Here is a 13400-nt window from a genome sequence, read left to right as displayed (position 1 = left end):
TGGATGCCTAATTAATTTTTTATGAATTAATTAAAACTTGGACCGAATTAGTAGGCATGTCTATCCAACCACACCACATACGTCATCACGTTCAATCAGGTTTAATAGCTGCGCTATCACGTTCAATAGACGCGCAATGGTTTTTAGTCTTGTAACAGTATTGCAAATAAAACATGTAAAGTACTGAAAATTTTTTTCATAAAAAACGTTTTAATAACAAGCTTTTATGTAATGATGCACTAAAAAGTAGAAAATAAATTATACACTACTATTTAAATTACTATAAAGAAAAGCGCGGGTCTCTTCTCAAATATTAGTAAAGGTATCCAATAGGTACTAAAGTACTAAAGTGACCCATGATTTTCTTTATAGTAATTTAAATAGTAGTGTATAATTTATTTTCTACTTTTTAGTGCATCATTACATAAAAGCTTGTTATTAAAACGTTTTTTTATGAAATTTTTTTAAAAATTTTCTTTAAATTTTAATTAAATGCTAGCTTTATCAATAATATTTACTTTACATAAAAGAGAAAACAAATAAAAAATGTAATTCATCAATGTATAAAGATGTACTTTATAATATATTTCAAATGATATTTAGCAAACAAAAACGTGCTGTGAGAGTGCCTAGATTCTCACTCTGTTGCCTTTATCTGTTGAGCTAAATGAGGATACCATTTATTTAAAGCCTGTATGAAGATGGCAAATGCATCTCCTGGCCCGGCATCGAGAATTAAATCTAGAAATGCGTATACCTTTTCATTTGGACTTTTTTATCCCTTACCCTTTTCATATCGTCGCCAGTAACAATATTATTTTGAAACAAGTAAGGGACGATTATGTCAGGATCCAATTCATTTTGAATTTTCACCCAATTAGCCCGTATTTGCCGCTCATGTCTAGGCAGAAGTTTACCTTTCATTGGCTTGTTTTGCTTATTTCCTAAAGCAGAAATAAAAAATGTCAACAACAATTTTAAGGTTACTTTTTAATGCATAAACTATGCCGCGACTCTATACAAATACAATTTTGATATCGAAAAAAAAAGTATTTAAAAAGATGAATTGATTGCATTAAACTCAGCACCTGGAACACGATTTAGACGACTTGCCGGCGCGCCAATGCTTAATTTTTGACCCATCCTCAGCACTTCATCTAGCCTTGAAAAGTCAATCAAATCACTGGTATCTCTTGTTCTTATAGTTGCAGCTAACGTAAAGAAAAATATTTTTAAAACATCTTATCGATAGTTATGCATGTGCAATTATCCATTATAGCTAAGTTACTATTTTAAAATTTATTCTGTTTTTGCATTGATCTTACTCTTTCATAAATTAAGGCAGTTCACATAATAATAATTTTAGAAATACATGTATAAAATACCTAGTAACCACTTTGTTAGTAATTACTATCATTGAACTATGTTAAATTTATAAAGAAACTGATGCTGGAAACCGAGAAGGTGACGAATGACTTTCAAACAGACCCGCTGCTACATACAAATCATTACGCTTGTTTCCTTGCAGCTTGAAACCTACAATGTGTATTATATATGTATATATATATATATATATATATATATATATATATATATATATATATATATATATATATATGTATATATATATATATATATATATATATATATATATATATATATGTATATATATATATATATATATATATATATATATATATATATATATATATATATATATATATATATATATATATATATATTTGTATACAGGCTATATGTGTAATTAAATATAAAACGATTGTACTTATATTTATTGTATTCTAAAGCTATACTATTGAATGGTGTGGCCTAAGTTATAGAGCGCTAGGATGCTATTTCGAAAGTCACGAGTTTGAATCTGGGTTAAATACTTTACTAATTTTTAATGCGCAATCTCTCGGTACTTTTCTTTGAATAACTAAATTTTCTGTTTAACATGCTAATACATGACTCTCCATTAAGGTTTTTTTTTTGTTTCTCAATTTTTATTATAAAATGAAATTACCTTTAAAAAGATCATGAGCCATTAGTTCACAGGCGGATGGTCTTTCCATTTCATTTTCTTCACAGGCTAAATCAAGAAACTGTCGTAGACCAGCGGAAACATTTTTAAGGAAAGATATTCTACTTCGTTGCTGTCGACAGGTTTCGAACTGTTGCTGTTTATAATTCGGCAGTTTCCCACTGATCATCTGAATAACTGTGCAGCCAAGATCCCTATAATAAATACATGTAAATAAGCATTTTATTAACAAATTGTGATTTTTGTTGCTTTAAAGTTGCCTAATTATTAAACTTTAAAATTGTTTGAAAAGAAACCTTAAAATACGTAAATATAAAGCTCATAAAGCTTATTTAAGAATGTATTTGTTTTAAAAGATCTAAATGTAGCTGTAAATGAAAGGTTTAAACTATTTAGCGATATATCAATTGTATATGCAATATTGTTTTGATGACAACAATCACTGTATTGTGGGTTTCATTTTATTTTAGAATATACTTACTTTAGTTGTAAGTTTAAAAAGTGCTCATCTGTCAATTGATTATTTGAAACTCGTGGCTAATAATCTCAGTTACACAATGCGGCTATTAGTACTAAATAAATTTGAAATTCCTCTTAAAAAAATAACTATGTAAAGCTTAGCAATATTTATATTTTGATTAAAAAGGCATTTCTAGTTAACGTCTTTGGTGATGAAAGGCCATGTTACAAGAAAAGGCATAAATATAAAAATTACATTTTTACCATATATCAACTTTGTCCGTATACGGCCTACCCCTTTCGATTTCAGGCGCCATGCAAAAAGAAATTTCTGAGCATTGCTTTAGTCTTTCTTGAAGTAGTTTTACTCCAAAGTCCGATAGTTGTATGTTGGATTCATTTTGCATCAAAATATTTGTAGCTTTAAAAGACAAGAAAAATGACTAGAAAATTATAACTAAGCTCAACAGTAATCAAGTATTATTACAAAGAACTGAAGAAAAAATAAATTATTAGGGTATGATTTTGCTCCCAATCGACCCCCGCCAATTTAATATGTACATTTAATTAATTTTTTTTTTCATTTTGTTGAACGTTTTTTTACATCCGTTTAGTTTCTTTTGTCGCGTGGAGAAAGCTGCAGATTATATGTAAGTAAAGTAAAGTTAAAGTTTCCTTTCAAACCTGACGGTTTTCGGGGCAGGTGAAGTAGAGTTCACCTGATTCTGTGACCTCGGTATATGAAGGGCTATGTCCAGCAGCCTTTATTTTCTTAAAGTTAGTTAGGTACCCATAAGAACTGGGTGGACTTGTACTGACTTGAACCTGGATTCGAACTCAAGACTTACGGGTTAGCAGTCTACCGCTAGCCCACCCATCCCTTCAGATTATAAGTATTTTATGTTATTTTGGCATTTTTTTATAAAGTTATAGGCCTATATTTAATGCCACTTTGAAAGCAAAAATCACCTGTAAGTTTTCCGTGTGTTATATTAAGGCTATGAAGATGTTCAAGGCCTTCAAGTATCTGATAAGCAAACATAGCTGTTTTTTCTTCATTAAGATGTCCATTTAATTGATGTTGGATATAATTTTCTAAAGAGCCCTTTATAGAATATACAATGTACAAATAATGATGAAATGACTATTTAATTACCAAAAAACATATAGTGTTTGTATTTAAATATTATCGAAAATTTGTCAGATACATTAAGTGTATTTGTTGTTTTTTAAATAAATTTCTCAGAGGCTAGTTGCTTCAATACCGGAATATATTAGTTGCTAAACTTTACTATTAAAATTTAATTGGAAATATAGTTATTCCTGTTCTACATAGTATAGGGCACGCTGAATAGGTATCAATTGTTGATTTTGAGATAGTTAATATTTAATTGTCCGTGGATGAATTATAGATTATTCATTTTTGATACTTCAAGAACAAAATGTTTTATTTTTATGCGAAAGCTTTTTTTGCACATTTGCATTTGTTTTACCATTTGGTTGCATATTTCCCACAATATTTGTTCATTCAATGGCTTCGTACGTTAATTTTTATAAATATAAGGATTGATATTTATTTCTTGGATCTGCGAGGCGTAAGCAAATTTTGGGTGACGATTTTGAAACAAAAGCAGAATTTAGAAAAGAAGCTATGAAAAACATACCTCGACATATATTCTGTTTTTAGAGTTCCCAAAACTTACCGGGGCTGGGGGATAATTGGGCCACAAGCGAGCAGCTAATGACATGCCGGGCACCTGGACCTTCACCTTGCTTGTGTTGGGGCACTATTGGGGGTCGTGGGTGGACTCTGGTGTCCTGTGGGGTGGGGTTGTATGTTTGGGTGGGGCTGTATGTTCTGTTGGGGTGGGGCTGTATGTTCTGTTGGGGTGGGGCTGTATGTTCTGTTGGGGTGGGGCTGTATGTTCTGTTGGGGTGGGGTTGTATGTTGGGGTGGGGCTGTATGTTTTGTTGGGGTGAATAATGAAAGAGCTTTCTCAGCTCTGCTATAGCCAAGAAGTTCTGCTATTCCTTGATGTCTAATGTTTTTGAGAATTTTCAATTTTTCTTCAATTTCCACCTAAGATCAAGGTACAAATTATAGTTTATGTACTTTCACCATTAAGCGATCGAAAAAGCTGAATTTGACGATGATGTTATTTTATGATTGAGTGTACTTTTTCGGTAAGTGCCTACAATGAATGTAAATGCTTTACATGAAAGTAATAATTGATCATAGGTGAATTTATAAAATTTAATGGGTTTTTTTTCGCTTGCAGTTAACTATATAGAAATATCCTTACCCATTCATCCGGATCCATTTAACTCCAGCAGACAAACTGTTTAACAGCGCATTGTGTTAGTAGTAATCTTTGGGAATCATTTACATGAAAAACTTGACCAAATCTACCTGTTCCAATTTGGTTGCAGAGTTTCCAATTTGTTGGTTCATGTTTTCCATCTAAAAGTACATTCCATCATGCAATGTCTTGGAATAAATAACTAATTTCATTCCCTTCTTTCGAGCAACATATTGAATGTGCATACTTATTACATTACCTTAACAGACTGAGGGTTTTAGTGATATTTTCAGTGTTCGGCAGTATGCTTGTAACTTTTGACCATAAGTATAGATTAAACATCAGCACACACATGTGTTATATATCATTGTGTAGGTATTTGATTTGTCTTTAATATTACTGAAGAGTTTTTAGGTGTTAACAATTGGTTTTAGTTTTGTAGCCTAAAATCTGATGGTTTAATTTTAAAAAAATAATTAAAAACTTTAAAATCAACAGTTCCTAAGAAGCAAAAAAATAATTGATAAGAGCTATTGAGTTAATATGTATATTTTATTGACTTACATCCATATATGCATAAATGTGACAATTTTGAATGCACTGTGCCAAGAAATGGATTTTTCACAAATTAATTGATCTTATGATGATCTTTACATGATTTGGACCTCTCCGCAAACATTTTTACTCTAAAAGTGGCAAACATAGGTTAACATGTAATCAAACACACACATAAGTCAATGTAATGAAATAATCAAATTGTAATATCTACAGTGCTTCTTATTACATTAAAACAGATGCTTTTAATGATCTTCAATTAATAAATAATGCGAACACACATGATAACTAAACAAACAATTTCCTTCTTTTTGTAAACATAAAGTGTATCATATAAACTTATCTACACTTAACTTATATTCTTTTAATATTGTTTTATCAATACAATAACAATTTAAAATCCTCATTCTAATCTGATATAGTATGGTTCATAGAATGGTTGGAAAATAATGGTGGCTTACAAGCCAAAGAAACAGTATGGTTAAGTGAAATATTACCTAACTTTCCAACTAACTTTTAAAGAGTGTAATTGGCAATACCATGTTGGAATTTTTTTTCCTAAGATATCTGGATTCTTTTCTCAATAATCTTGAAGTAAAATACAGAAATTAACTTTAGTTATATCTCAAAGGTGAAAAAAATTTAGTTCTAGTACACTACTAGTACTTAATTGTTTACCGAAGGACATTACAGTTTTATTAACCTATCACTTCTATCCACCACATAAGCTAACCCATCTGGCCCACTGAACAGAATAATAAAATATAAAAAACAAACCTTATGTGTAACCTCTCAATGATCAGCCAAAGCTCATAATTGCATACCCTACTGTTGGCTTATCCACAATCATAAGCATGATAATGTATTGTCAAGAAAAATATTCTTTCTAACCTTTGTCTTATCTATGGAAATATATAAAGCTACAACAATTTACTGCACTTAATTTTGATGTAAGTTGGGAGCATTATTTGTATAATATGTCCTCTGTATGTTCAGTATCTTGATAGTACATCTTTAAAAAAGCACGACACCTTTGAAGCAATAGCGTGATATGAAAACTTGAGCCGCAGTCCATTGTAGAGCATAGAGTAAATTCTTGCTTTAGAATCTGTCAAAATGAGTGTTGATAATCCCCAGAACGTATTATAAGTCCATAAAACCTGTAAGATTTAATCAGGTGTCGAATTAAACCATCCCGAGACAGATAGGTGATCTGCGTCGCTTTACATATCCATTGGTAAATTGACATAATGTATGTCACAATATCCACTGTAGAGTTTACAAACACAATAGGTTTGAGTAAACATATACTTCATTGTACTGTCTCCTGTCCTCATCTCAGCCAGCTGAATTCCTGGTTCTTTCTCAGGAGGTAACAGTCCCAGTTGATAAGGGATACCCATTCACTCCTTTTTTTCCTTTATAAATTCTCAGTTCTGTTGAAAAGAAAAAATGGTAAATATTTAAAATATGGATTCTATTTAATATTTTCACATATAATAATTTCATCATAAATGTTAGGTGATTTATAATAAGTTAGTACAAGTTAGTACTGTTTGTAAAAAAAGAAAACTGAGTTTTTATTACAGTCATGTAAGATCAGCTGATTTGTGTTTACATTCTAGACGGTAGACAGTACTGCTACCAATACTACTATTATTTAATAATTGTCATATACTATGAACTAAAACTAGGCTAGTTACATAGTAAAATGATTGAAGTGTTCTTTTAACTACACATTTATATCTAATTAATATCATTAAAAAGAAAAATTTATAAAAATCGCCAAAAAATTAGTAGGAAAAAAACGATAAAAACTGAGTTACTTACGATGTGTAGAGAAAGAGTTCAAAATAGTGTTCAAAACTGTATTTTCATTATCTCCAGTGTCTAGGACATCAGTAAGGTCTTACACTTCTTCGTTACTTGAATCTAAATCATTTTCACGCAGATAATTAGAATCTAATTCCATTTTCCATGAGGTCTGACCGAGAATGAATGCAAAGTCGGCAAGATGGCGGCGTCTCGCCGATCACGCGATAGCATTAATTTTCGTACTCAATAATATATAATAAGTTTAAAATTAATAATATTTTTTGCAGATTATGATTAATTCATCATTTATTTTGATATAAAATGCTATTGTGCTTGAAAAAAAACATGTTTATCACCATTTTTATGACCTCAAAGTCACATGACAATAATGGGACATAAACCAATCAATCGTTGGGTGGGAGTTAAAATTTGAAAATGGTCTCTTATACAAACACAAACAGAGCTAAATCTATAGTAAATCTGTTTTTTTCTGCACGAATTGTAGATAGTGTCATTAGTTTTCTTTAGGCTGTGGTCAGATTTACGTTCAATAGGAAAAGCAAAGATAGGGCTATAACTAGAGCTAAAGTTGTCAAAACAATGTTTTGATAGCAATAATATCGCTTTTGAATTTTACAAACAAAGCATTCAATTTATTTCTTATTTTTAGTAACCTCTTTTGCGATTTTATCAATATAGTATTTAAATGGAGAGTAAATCTTAACGCAGCTTAATGAAAGAAATATACATAGCAGGTTTAATCGTTTTTTAACTTATCGGTTTGAGTTAAGGTAATTGAATACTGCATTGAAACGTAATATTGTGCTACAAATATTGAACATAAGTCATTGTCTTTTTCATTAACGGTGAGGTAGCAATGTTTATAAATAATAAAGCAATAAACAAAGCATAAATCGTCATAGGCTTTTTATAAACGTTCATTTGCACAATTTAGTGAGCAGTGTTGATTTAAATTTTTTTTTTTACAATTCGTAACACTTATTTGTAATGTGGCCAGAGGCGTAGCGAGGGGGGGGGTACATATGTCCCCGGGCGCCGACCTTAGGGGGCGCCAAAATGGGTTGTAAAAACAAATTAAAATCTCATTTAGATGCAGTTTTGCATTATAAATATAAAAAAATATATATAGGGGGGTGCAAATATAAAATTTGAGGCGGCGGGGTGCAAATTGAAAGTTTGTCCCCGGGCGCCGGGAAGGGTTGCTACGCCTCTGAATGAATCATGTTAAAAATATTTCAGTAAAACTCAACTTATAATGATATATGTTTGTGTTGATGATTTGATCCTAGTCATATTACATTTTATTTTTAAAACAACACTTCATTTCAGTTCATTTCAGCTACATATCAACCATTGTCTATACACGCAATGACCTTAGTCTAAAACTCCAATCTTTTGATCAGACGCAAAGTTCAGTATAGCTTATAGGCCTACACAGCACACATGCGATAAACTAAAAGTGGTTAAATAACCATTATATGTTAACAGTCATCATAACGCCTACCTTAAACATTATCTTTAGCATACACATTATACGGCACACTACATGATGATATCAGTAATATATCTGTGATAGCGCATCTAGTGTTGTAAAAGTAATAGTTTGAAGATAAAATTCTGCAAGTTGAATAGAATATACAACATTTGATGGGCATAACTTTCAAATTATCTTAACGTTGATTAATAGTTTTTATAGCGTTGGCGCTTCTTTATAAATACTGAATGTACCGGGAATCCCCCTTTTAGTCATGTGATTAAATCTGGGAAAAATCGCAGCTGCGATACCAGAGATTTGATGCACTTAGCAACTGAAGCAGTCGTAAAATTGTACAGAATGTAACCAGTGAATCAATGACCGGGGTGGTTATGCAGTAGGGGACATTACTAATCATATCCGCCTTTAATCTCAGTTCTCTCAGATTCGATAGCTAACAATTAATTAACCTATTGGATTTTGACAGATAACAGGCTAAAGATGTAGAATTCATAAATAATATATTTTAGTTGATATTAAGAGCAATGGTTGTCAGTGCTATACCCAGTCGCTTAGAATTTCTCTAATTGGACCAAAGTACACATCAGCTCTGGGTGAATTCATGGAAGCTTAGTCCAAAATATCGGCGTGTTCGATTCGGTAAAGCTCATGGTTGCTTAACCGTAAAGTCTCGAGTTCGAACCCTCGGGCAGATGAGGCTCGTTAGCTGGGGACAGCCACTCTTCTAGGAGAGACAACTCCAAAATCAAACAACTGCTGCCTTGTAGTATGTTCTTGGTTGGACAAAGGCTATGGACGCAAATCCAAAAAGAAAAGCAGGCAGAAATTGGAGTCAATGGCCTCCATGGCGCATAACCAGTTGACACGTAATCCTAAATTGGGATGGAAGCATGGTCGAGTTGGCAAAGCTCATGGTTGATGAATTCGAAAAAAGTCTCGAGTTCAAACCCTCTGTCAGATAAGGCTCTATTCCCAACCCCCCACCCCCACCCCCCAACACTAAAAATTAAGAACGAAGAAGAAGAAGAAGTCCAAAATATGAAAGGGAACGTTATTAAACAATGTATTTTAACATAAGCTAACAGTAACAGTATATAGACGATTAATGTGTTAACCCGTTACATGCAAATATAAAACAGTGCTATACTTTTAATACTAAACTAGCAGCTATTGGAAGCATTAGTATATTTTTTTGCAATAAAAAGTATAAAATAACCAAGTATTTTACCTCCATAAAAAACGCCATCATATGATTCAGGAAAATCCAGGTAAGCTGCTGCAAATCCTGTGACAAATATGCAAATTATTGTATCCAACCAGAAATATGTATTAAAAAAACCCATTATTATTTGCTTCCATTTGTATGTAATTAATAAGTACACTAAGTACATTATATGGTGACGGCGTGGTCGGATGGTAGAGCTTTTGCCTGCTAACACGAAAGCCTAGAGCTTGGATTCCGGGCTCGAGTTTCAATTATGTTATATGAGTCCACCCAACTTTGATTGGTACTAGACTCACGTTAAGAAAACATGACTAGACTATCTCATCATATACAGTGTTTCTTCCAGACTTTTTTTCTCCGGGGGGGGGGGGGGGTGGACTTGACATTTTCTTGGGGGGGCGGACATATATATATATGTATATTTTATATACATTTCATTTCATTTCTTTCGGGGGGAGGGGGGGGGGGTGGCGGTAGACTTTCTTGGGGGGATGCCTGGAAAAAAACTCTGCTCATATATTGAGGTCATTGAAACAGATTTATTCTGTCTAGGGGGCAGATGAAGTAGTCTTTGGCATGTACGGAAAAAAAAATTGGTTAATTACGTTAAAGATAAGTAAAATAAAGTTATGATTTCTCTTTAGACCTATGGATCTAATGGGTAGATGAAGTAGAGTTCATATAATTCTAGACCTCGGCACACGAAGATATGGTGTGGTCAGCACCTTGACTAGCCGCCTTTGCTTCCCTAACATGAGTCAGATACTACTAACTTGAACCCGGATTTGAATTCGAGATGCACTTGGTTAGCAGTCTAGGCCACTCCGTCCCATATATATATATATATATATATATATATATATATATATATATATATATATATATATATATATATATATATATATTACCCATTTATTGTAAGTGTGCTAAAGAACAACTTATTTTATTAAATTTCGAAATATTTACATTAATGTTTTAAACATCGGGTTTGACAAGCAGCGTTTAAATATCATCTAATTAAAATGCAATAAAATAATAAACATTGTTAAACTTTTATCCTACTGATTTCAATGTTTAATATATTTTTTTACAAAGAAATAGGAGGTCTGAATTCACACAACCATTCGAATCGAGTTATAAGTTCAATTACTAATAAAAAAAATTAGATTTATATGTATTTAATTTTTTTTTTATTATATGAAGCGATTTATTTATACAGTACTTCATATTTTTACATTTAATTTTCCATTTTTCTAGATTTCTACAAAGCTTGTTAACAATTTTTTAAAAGCATAATTCAAATATTTAAATAACTGTTTTCGTGTCGTCATTGCTTATTGGCTTTGTTGTTTGCTAGAAATAAAACTATCGTAGAAAAATATATTATCAAAAACAAGTGTAAGAGTGATAATTACTTTGTTTACTTCGAGCAAAAATGTCTGGTAATTTGTAATTGAAACTAATTATAATCGTTTCTTTATTGAATATGTTATTTTGAATGCTCAAGTGGCTTCGCGATTCATATTACAAAAGTTGACTATTAATATATTGTACATTTGCCAAAACATTTGACAGCTGACTAAGCCCACACCAAGCAGCATTCAGTAGCTTGTAACAAGAAACTTCAAATAACGTCAATACTCCGGCTTAAGGATTATTGATTTTATCTAATGTCGTTAAGATATGTACGCTATTGATTTATTGATTTAATCACGTGGTAGCACCTACCTTTATCATTAAATTTATGGGTCAGTAATTTAATTGAAGGCTGCAAAATAAAGCAAACTTAAAAAACGACGACGAATAAAACAAAATGTTTGATACATAAAATGTGAGATGTAGAATAAGAAATTTCAATATTAAGAAGTCATGTTATAGCTTAAACGCTATAACTTCTGTGCAGAAATATTATTTGTTCAACGCCTTAAGAGCTTTCTGTACAAATGGGTTATTGATTTTATTTTCGGTTCTACTAGTGTATAAAAAAGTAAGTAGGGTGAAGATCAAATAACACATTAACGTCGCCTGATATATGAGGTGCGCAGTAAATACATACGTTTTCATCGAGTAGATACACGTTTATAAGTTGCGGCCCAAGTTGCGGATTCTCTTTGAAACGGTAAGAAAATGTAAATGTAAATGTCCAATTATTTATTTATATAGTATCTTGAAAAATGATTCACTAGTACAAAAATATATTTACATTTCGACACTTTTACTTGATGTAAATATAGAACACGTTCATTAGAGTAATCCCTGATTTTTGTTATTTACTGTGTTTAAAATTGAATAAACTTTAATTAATTTATGCAAATTAAAGTTGCAAATCTTAGGATATAATTGACCGCAGTGGCGTAACTAGGATTTTCGGTTAGTGAGAGAGGGGTGACACCCCCACCGAAAATGCAAAGTTTTTGGGGACGAAATGGTGACACCTTTAGTAACCGCGTAGGGTAACGCTCGACCTTGTGACACCACTAACCAAAAATATTTTTTTTAATTGCTGATGATTTATTGAGATGTGTTCTTTTTAATGCTTTTAAGTTTACAAAATTGATTAACGAACTCCTCGAGATCCATTTAACTGCTTCTGTATGTCCGATTCATACGATGGCCAAGGTACTTACCCAAAGGGCAAATTTACAATTTGTTTCATAACAAACTTATGTCATCCTAATGAACAATGAGATTTAAAAATTCCATAATAGACATCAAAATCTCCTTTCCAATCACCGTGGAATGTTAAAGAATGTCATACGTAATAGCGTACCCGTCTGCATTGCTGCTTTTTTGTGATCTAGTCCCACATACCAGGGTATGAAATCAACTTGTAACGTTTCATCAACGCGTTACCAATTATGTATTTTAAGTCGTGTGACCCTGTTTTTTTTTAAAACTGAGATACTTAAAATGTAAACAACTCCGATGCTATTATTTCAGATCTTTGTTGCTGGGGCGTAGGTTGATCCACGCTACCGCTCAGACGTCAATGCGCTTGCCATATGAAAGCATGCATTGAGTGTACGTTAATTATCCTCCATGCTAGTGAGGTTCTATACTTTTCGGCGACCACCTAGGTGGTGTCGTGGGAGTGACTGGTTACACTACCCATAGGTAGCTGGATGCAACCCTTGGTTCGGTTTAATCATCTTTCACTAGTGTATTCTAGTCACGTTATTGGTGTCATCCGTCCGCCGGGGGTGTCAAAAGCCTGTTGCAGCTTGTTCGTTAAAACAAGTAATATACCTGACATTAAGGGTCATCCATTTATGACGTCCACACGCGGGGGGGGGGGGGGGGAGGCCGAAAAAAACTTTTTTTGTGGACGCATATGGATTTGTATAAGGAAAAAAAGTGGATTTTTGTGGACGGTGGGGGGGGGGGGGGGGGGGGGGGGTCCAAATTCCAAAAAAAATTGTGGACGTCATAAATGGATGACCCCTTACAGGATTTGAAATCAACGGATTCCTTGAACTCGGGTAGCCA

General features: G+C 32.5%; 1 protein-coding gene across 1 annotated transcript; it reads right to left on the bottom strand.

Annotated features, from left to right (window-relative positions):
• Positions 1-1757: 1757 nt before the first annotated feature.
• On the bottom strand, positions 1758-3601 carry LOC131943295 (uncharacterized). Its single transcript, XM_059303326.1, has 3 exons — positions 3473-3601; positions 2768-2924; positions 1758-2238 (listed from the first exon to the last, which is right to left on the bottom strand). Exons 1-3 carry the CDS (start codon positions 3543-3545, stop codon positions 2010-2012), a joined length of 459 nt encoding a protein of 152 aa, XP_059159309.1. The 5' UTR covers positions 3546-3601; the 3' UTR covers positions 1758-2009.
• Between the last annotated feature and the right edge of the window lie 9799 nt (positions 3602-13400).

Source organism: Physella acuta, unplaced genomic scaffold (genome assembly GCF_028476545.2).
Source record: "Physella acuta isolate Inbredline_101_S28 unplaced genomic scaffold, ASM2847654v3 ptg000450l, whole genome shotgun sequence".
In the NCBI taxonomy this organism is placed as follows: domain Eukaryota; kingdom Metazoa; phylum Mollusca; class Gastropoda; family Physidae; genus Physella; species Physella acuta.
Note: the sequence above shows the minus strand (reverse complement) of the source record. Positions and strands in the feature narration are given on the sequence as shown.

Excerpts from the sequence above, each read along its gene's own strand:
- LOC131943295 (XM_059303326.1), bottom strand. The coding sequence starts at position 3,545 with ATGTTTGCTTATCAGATACTTGAAGGCCTTGAACATCTTCATAGCCTT. Across the intron at positions 2,925-3,472 it reads AACACACGGAAAACTTACAG|CTACAAATATTTTGATGCAA; the intron begins GTGATTTTTGCT and ends TGTCTTTTAAAG. Across the intron at positions 2,239-2,767 it reads ACGGACAAAGTTGATATATG|GGATCTTGGCTGCACAGTTA; the intron begins GTAAAAATGTAA and ends TATTTATTATAG.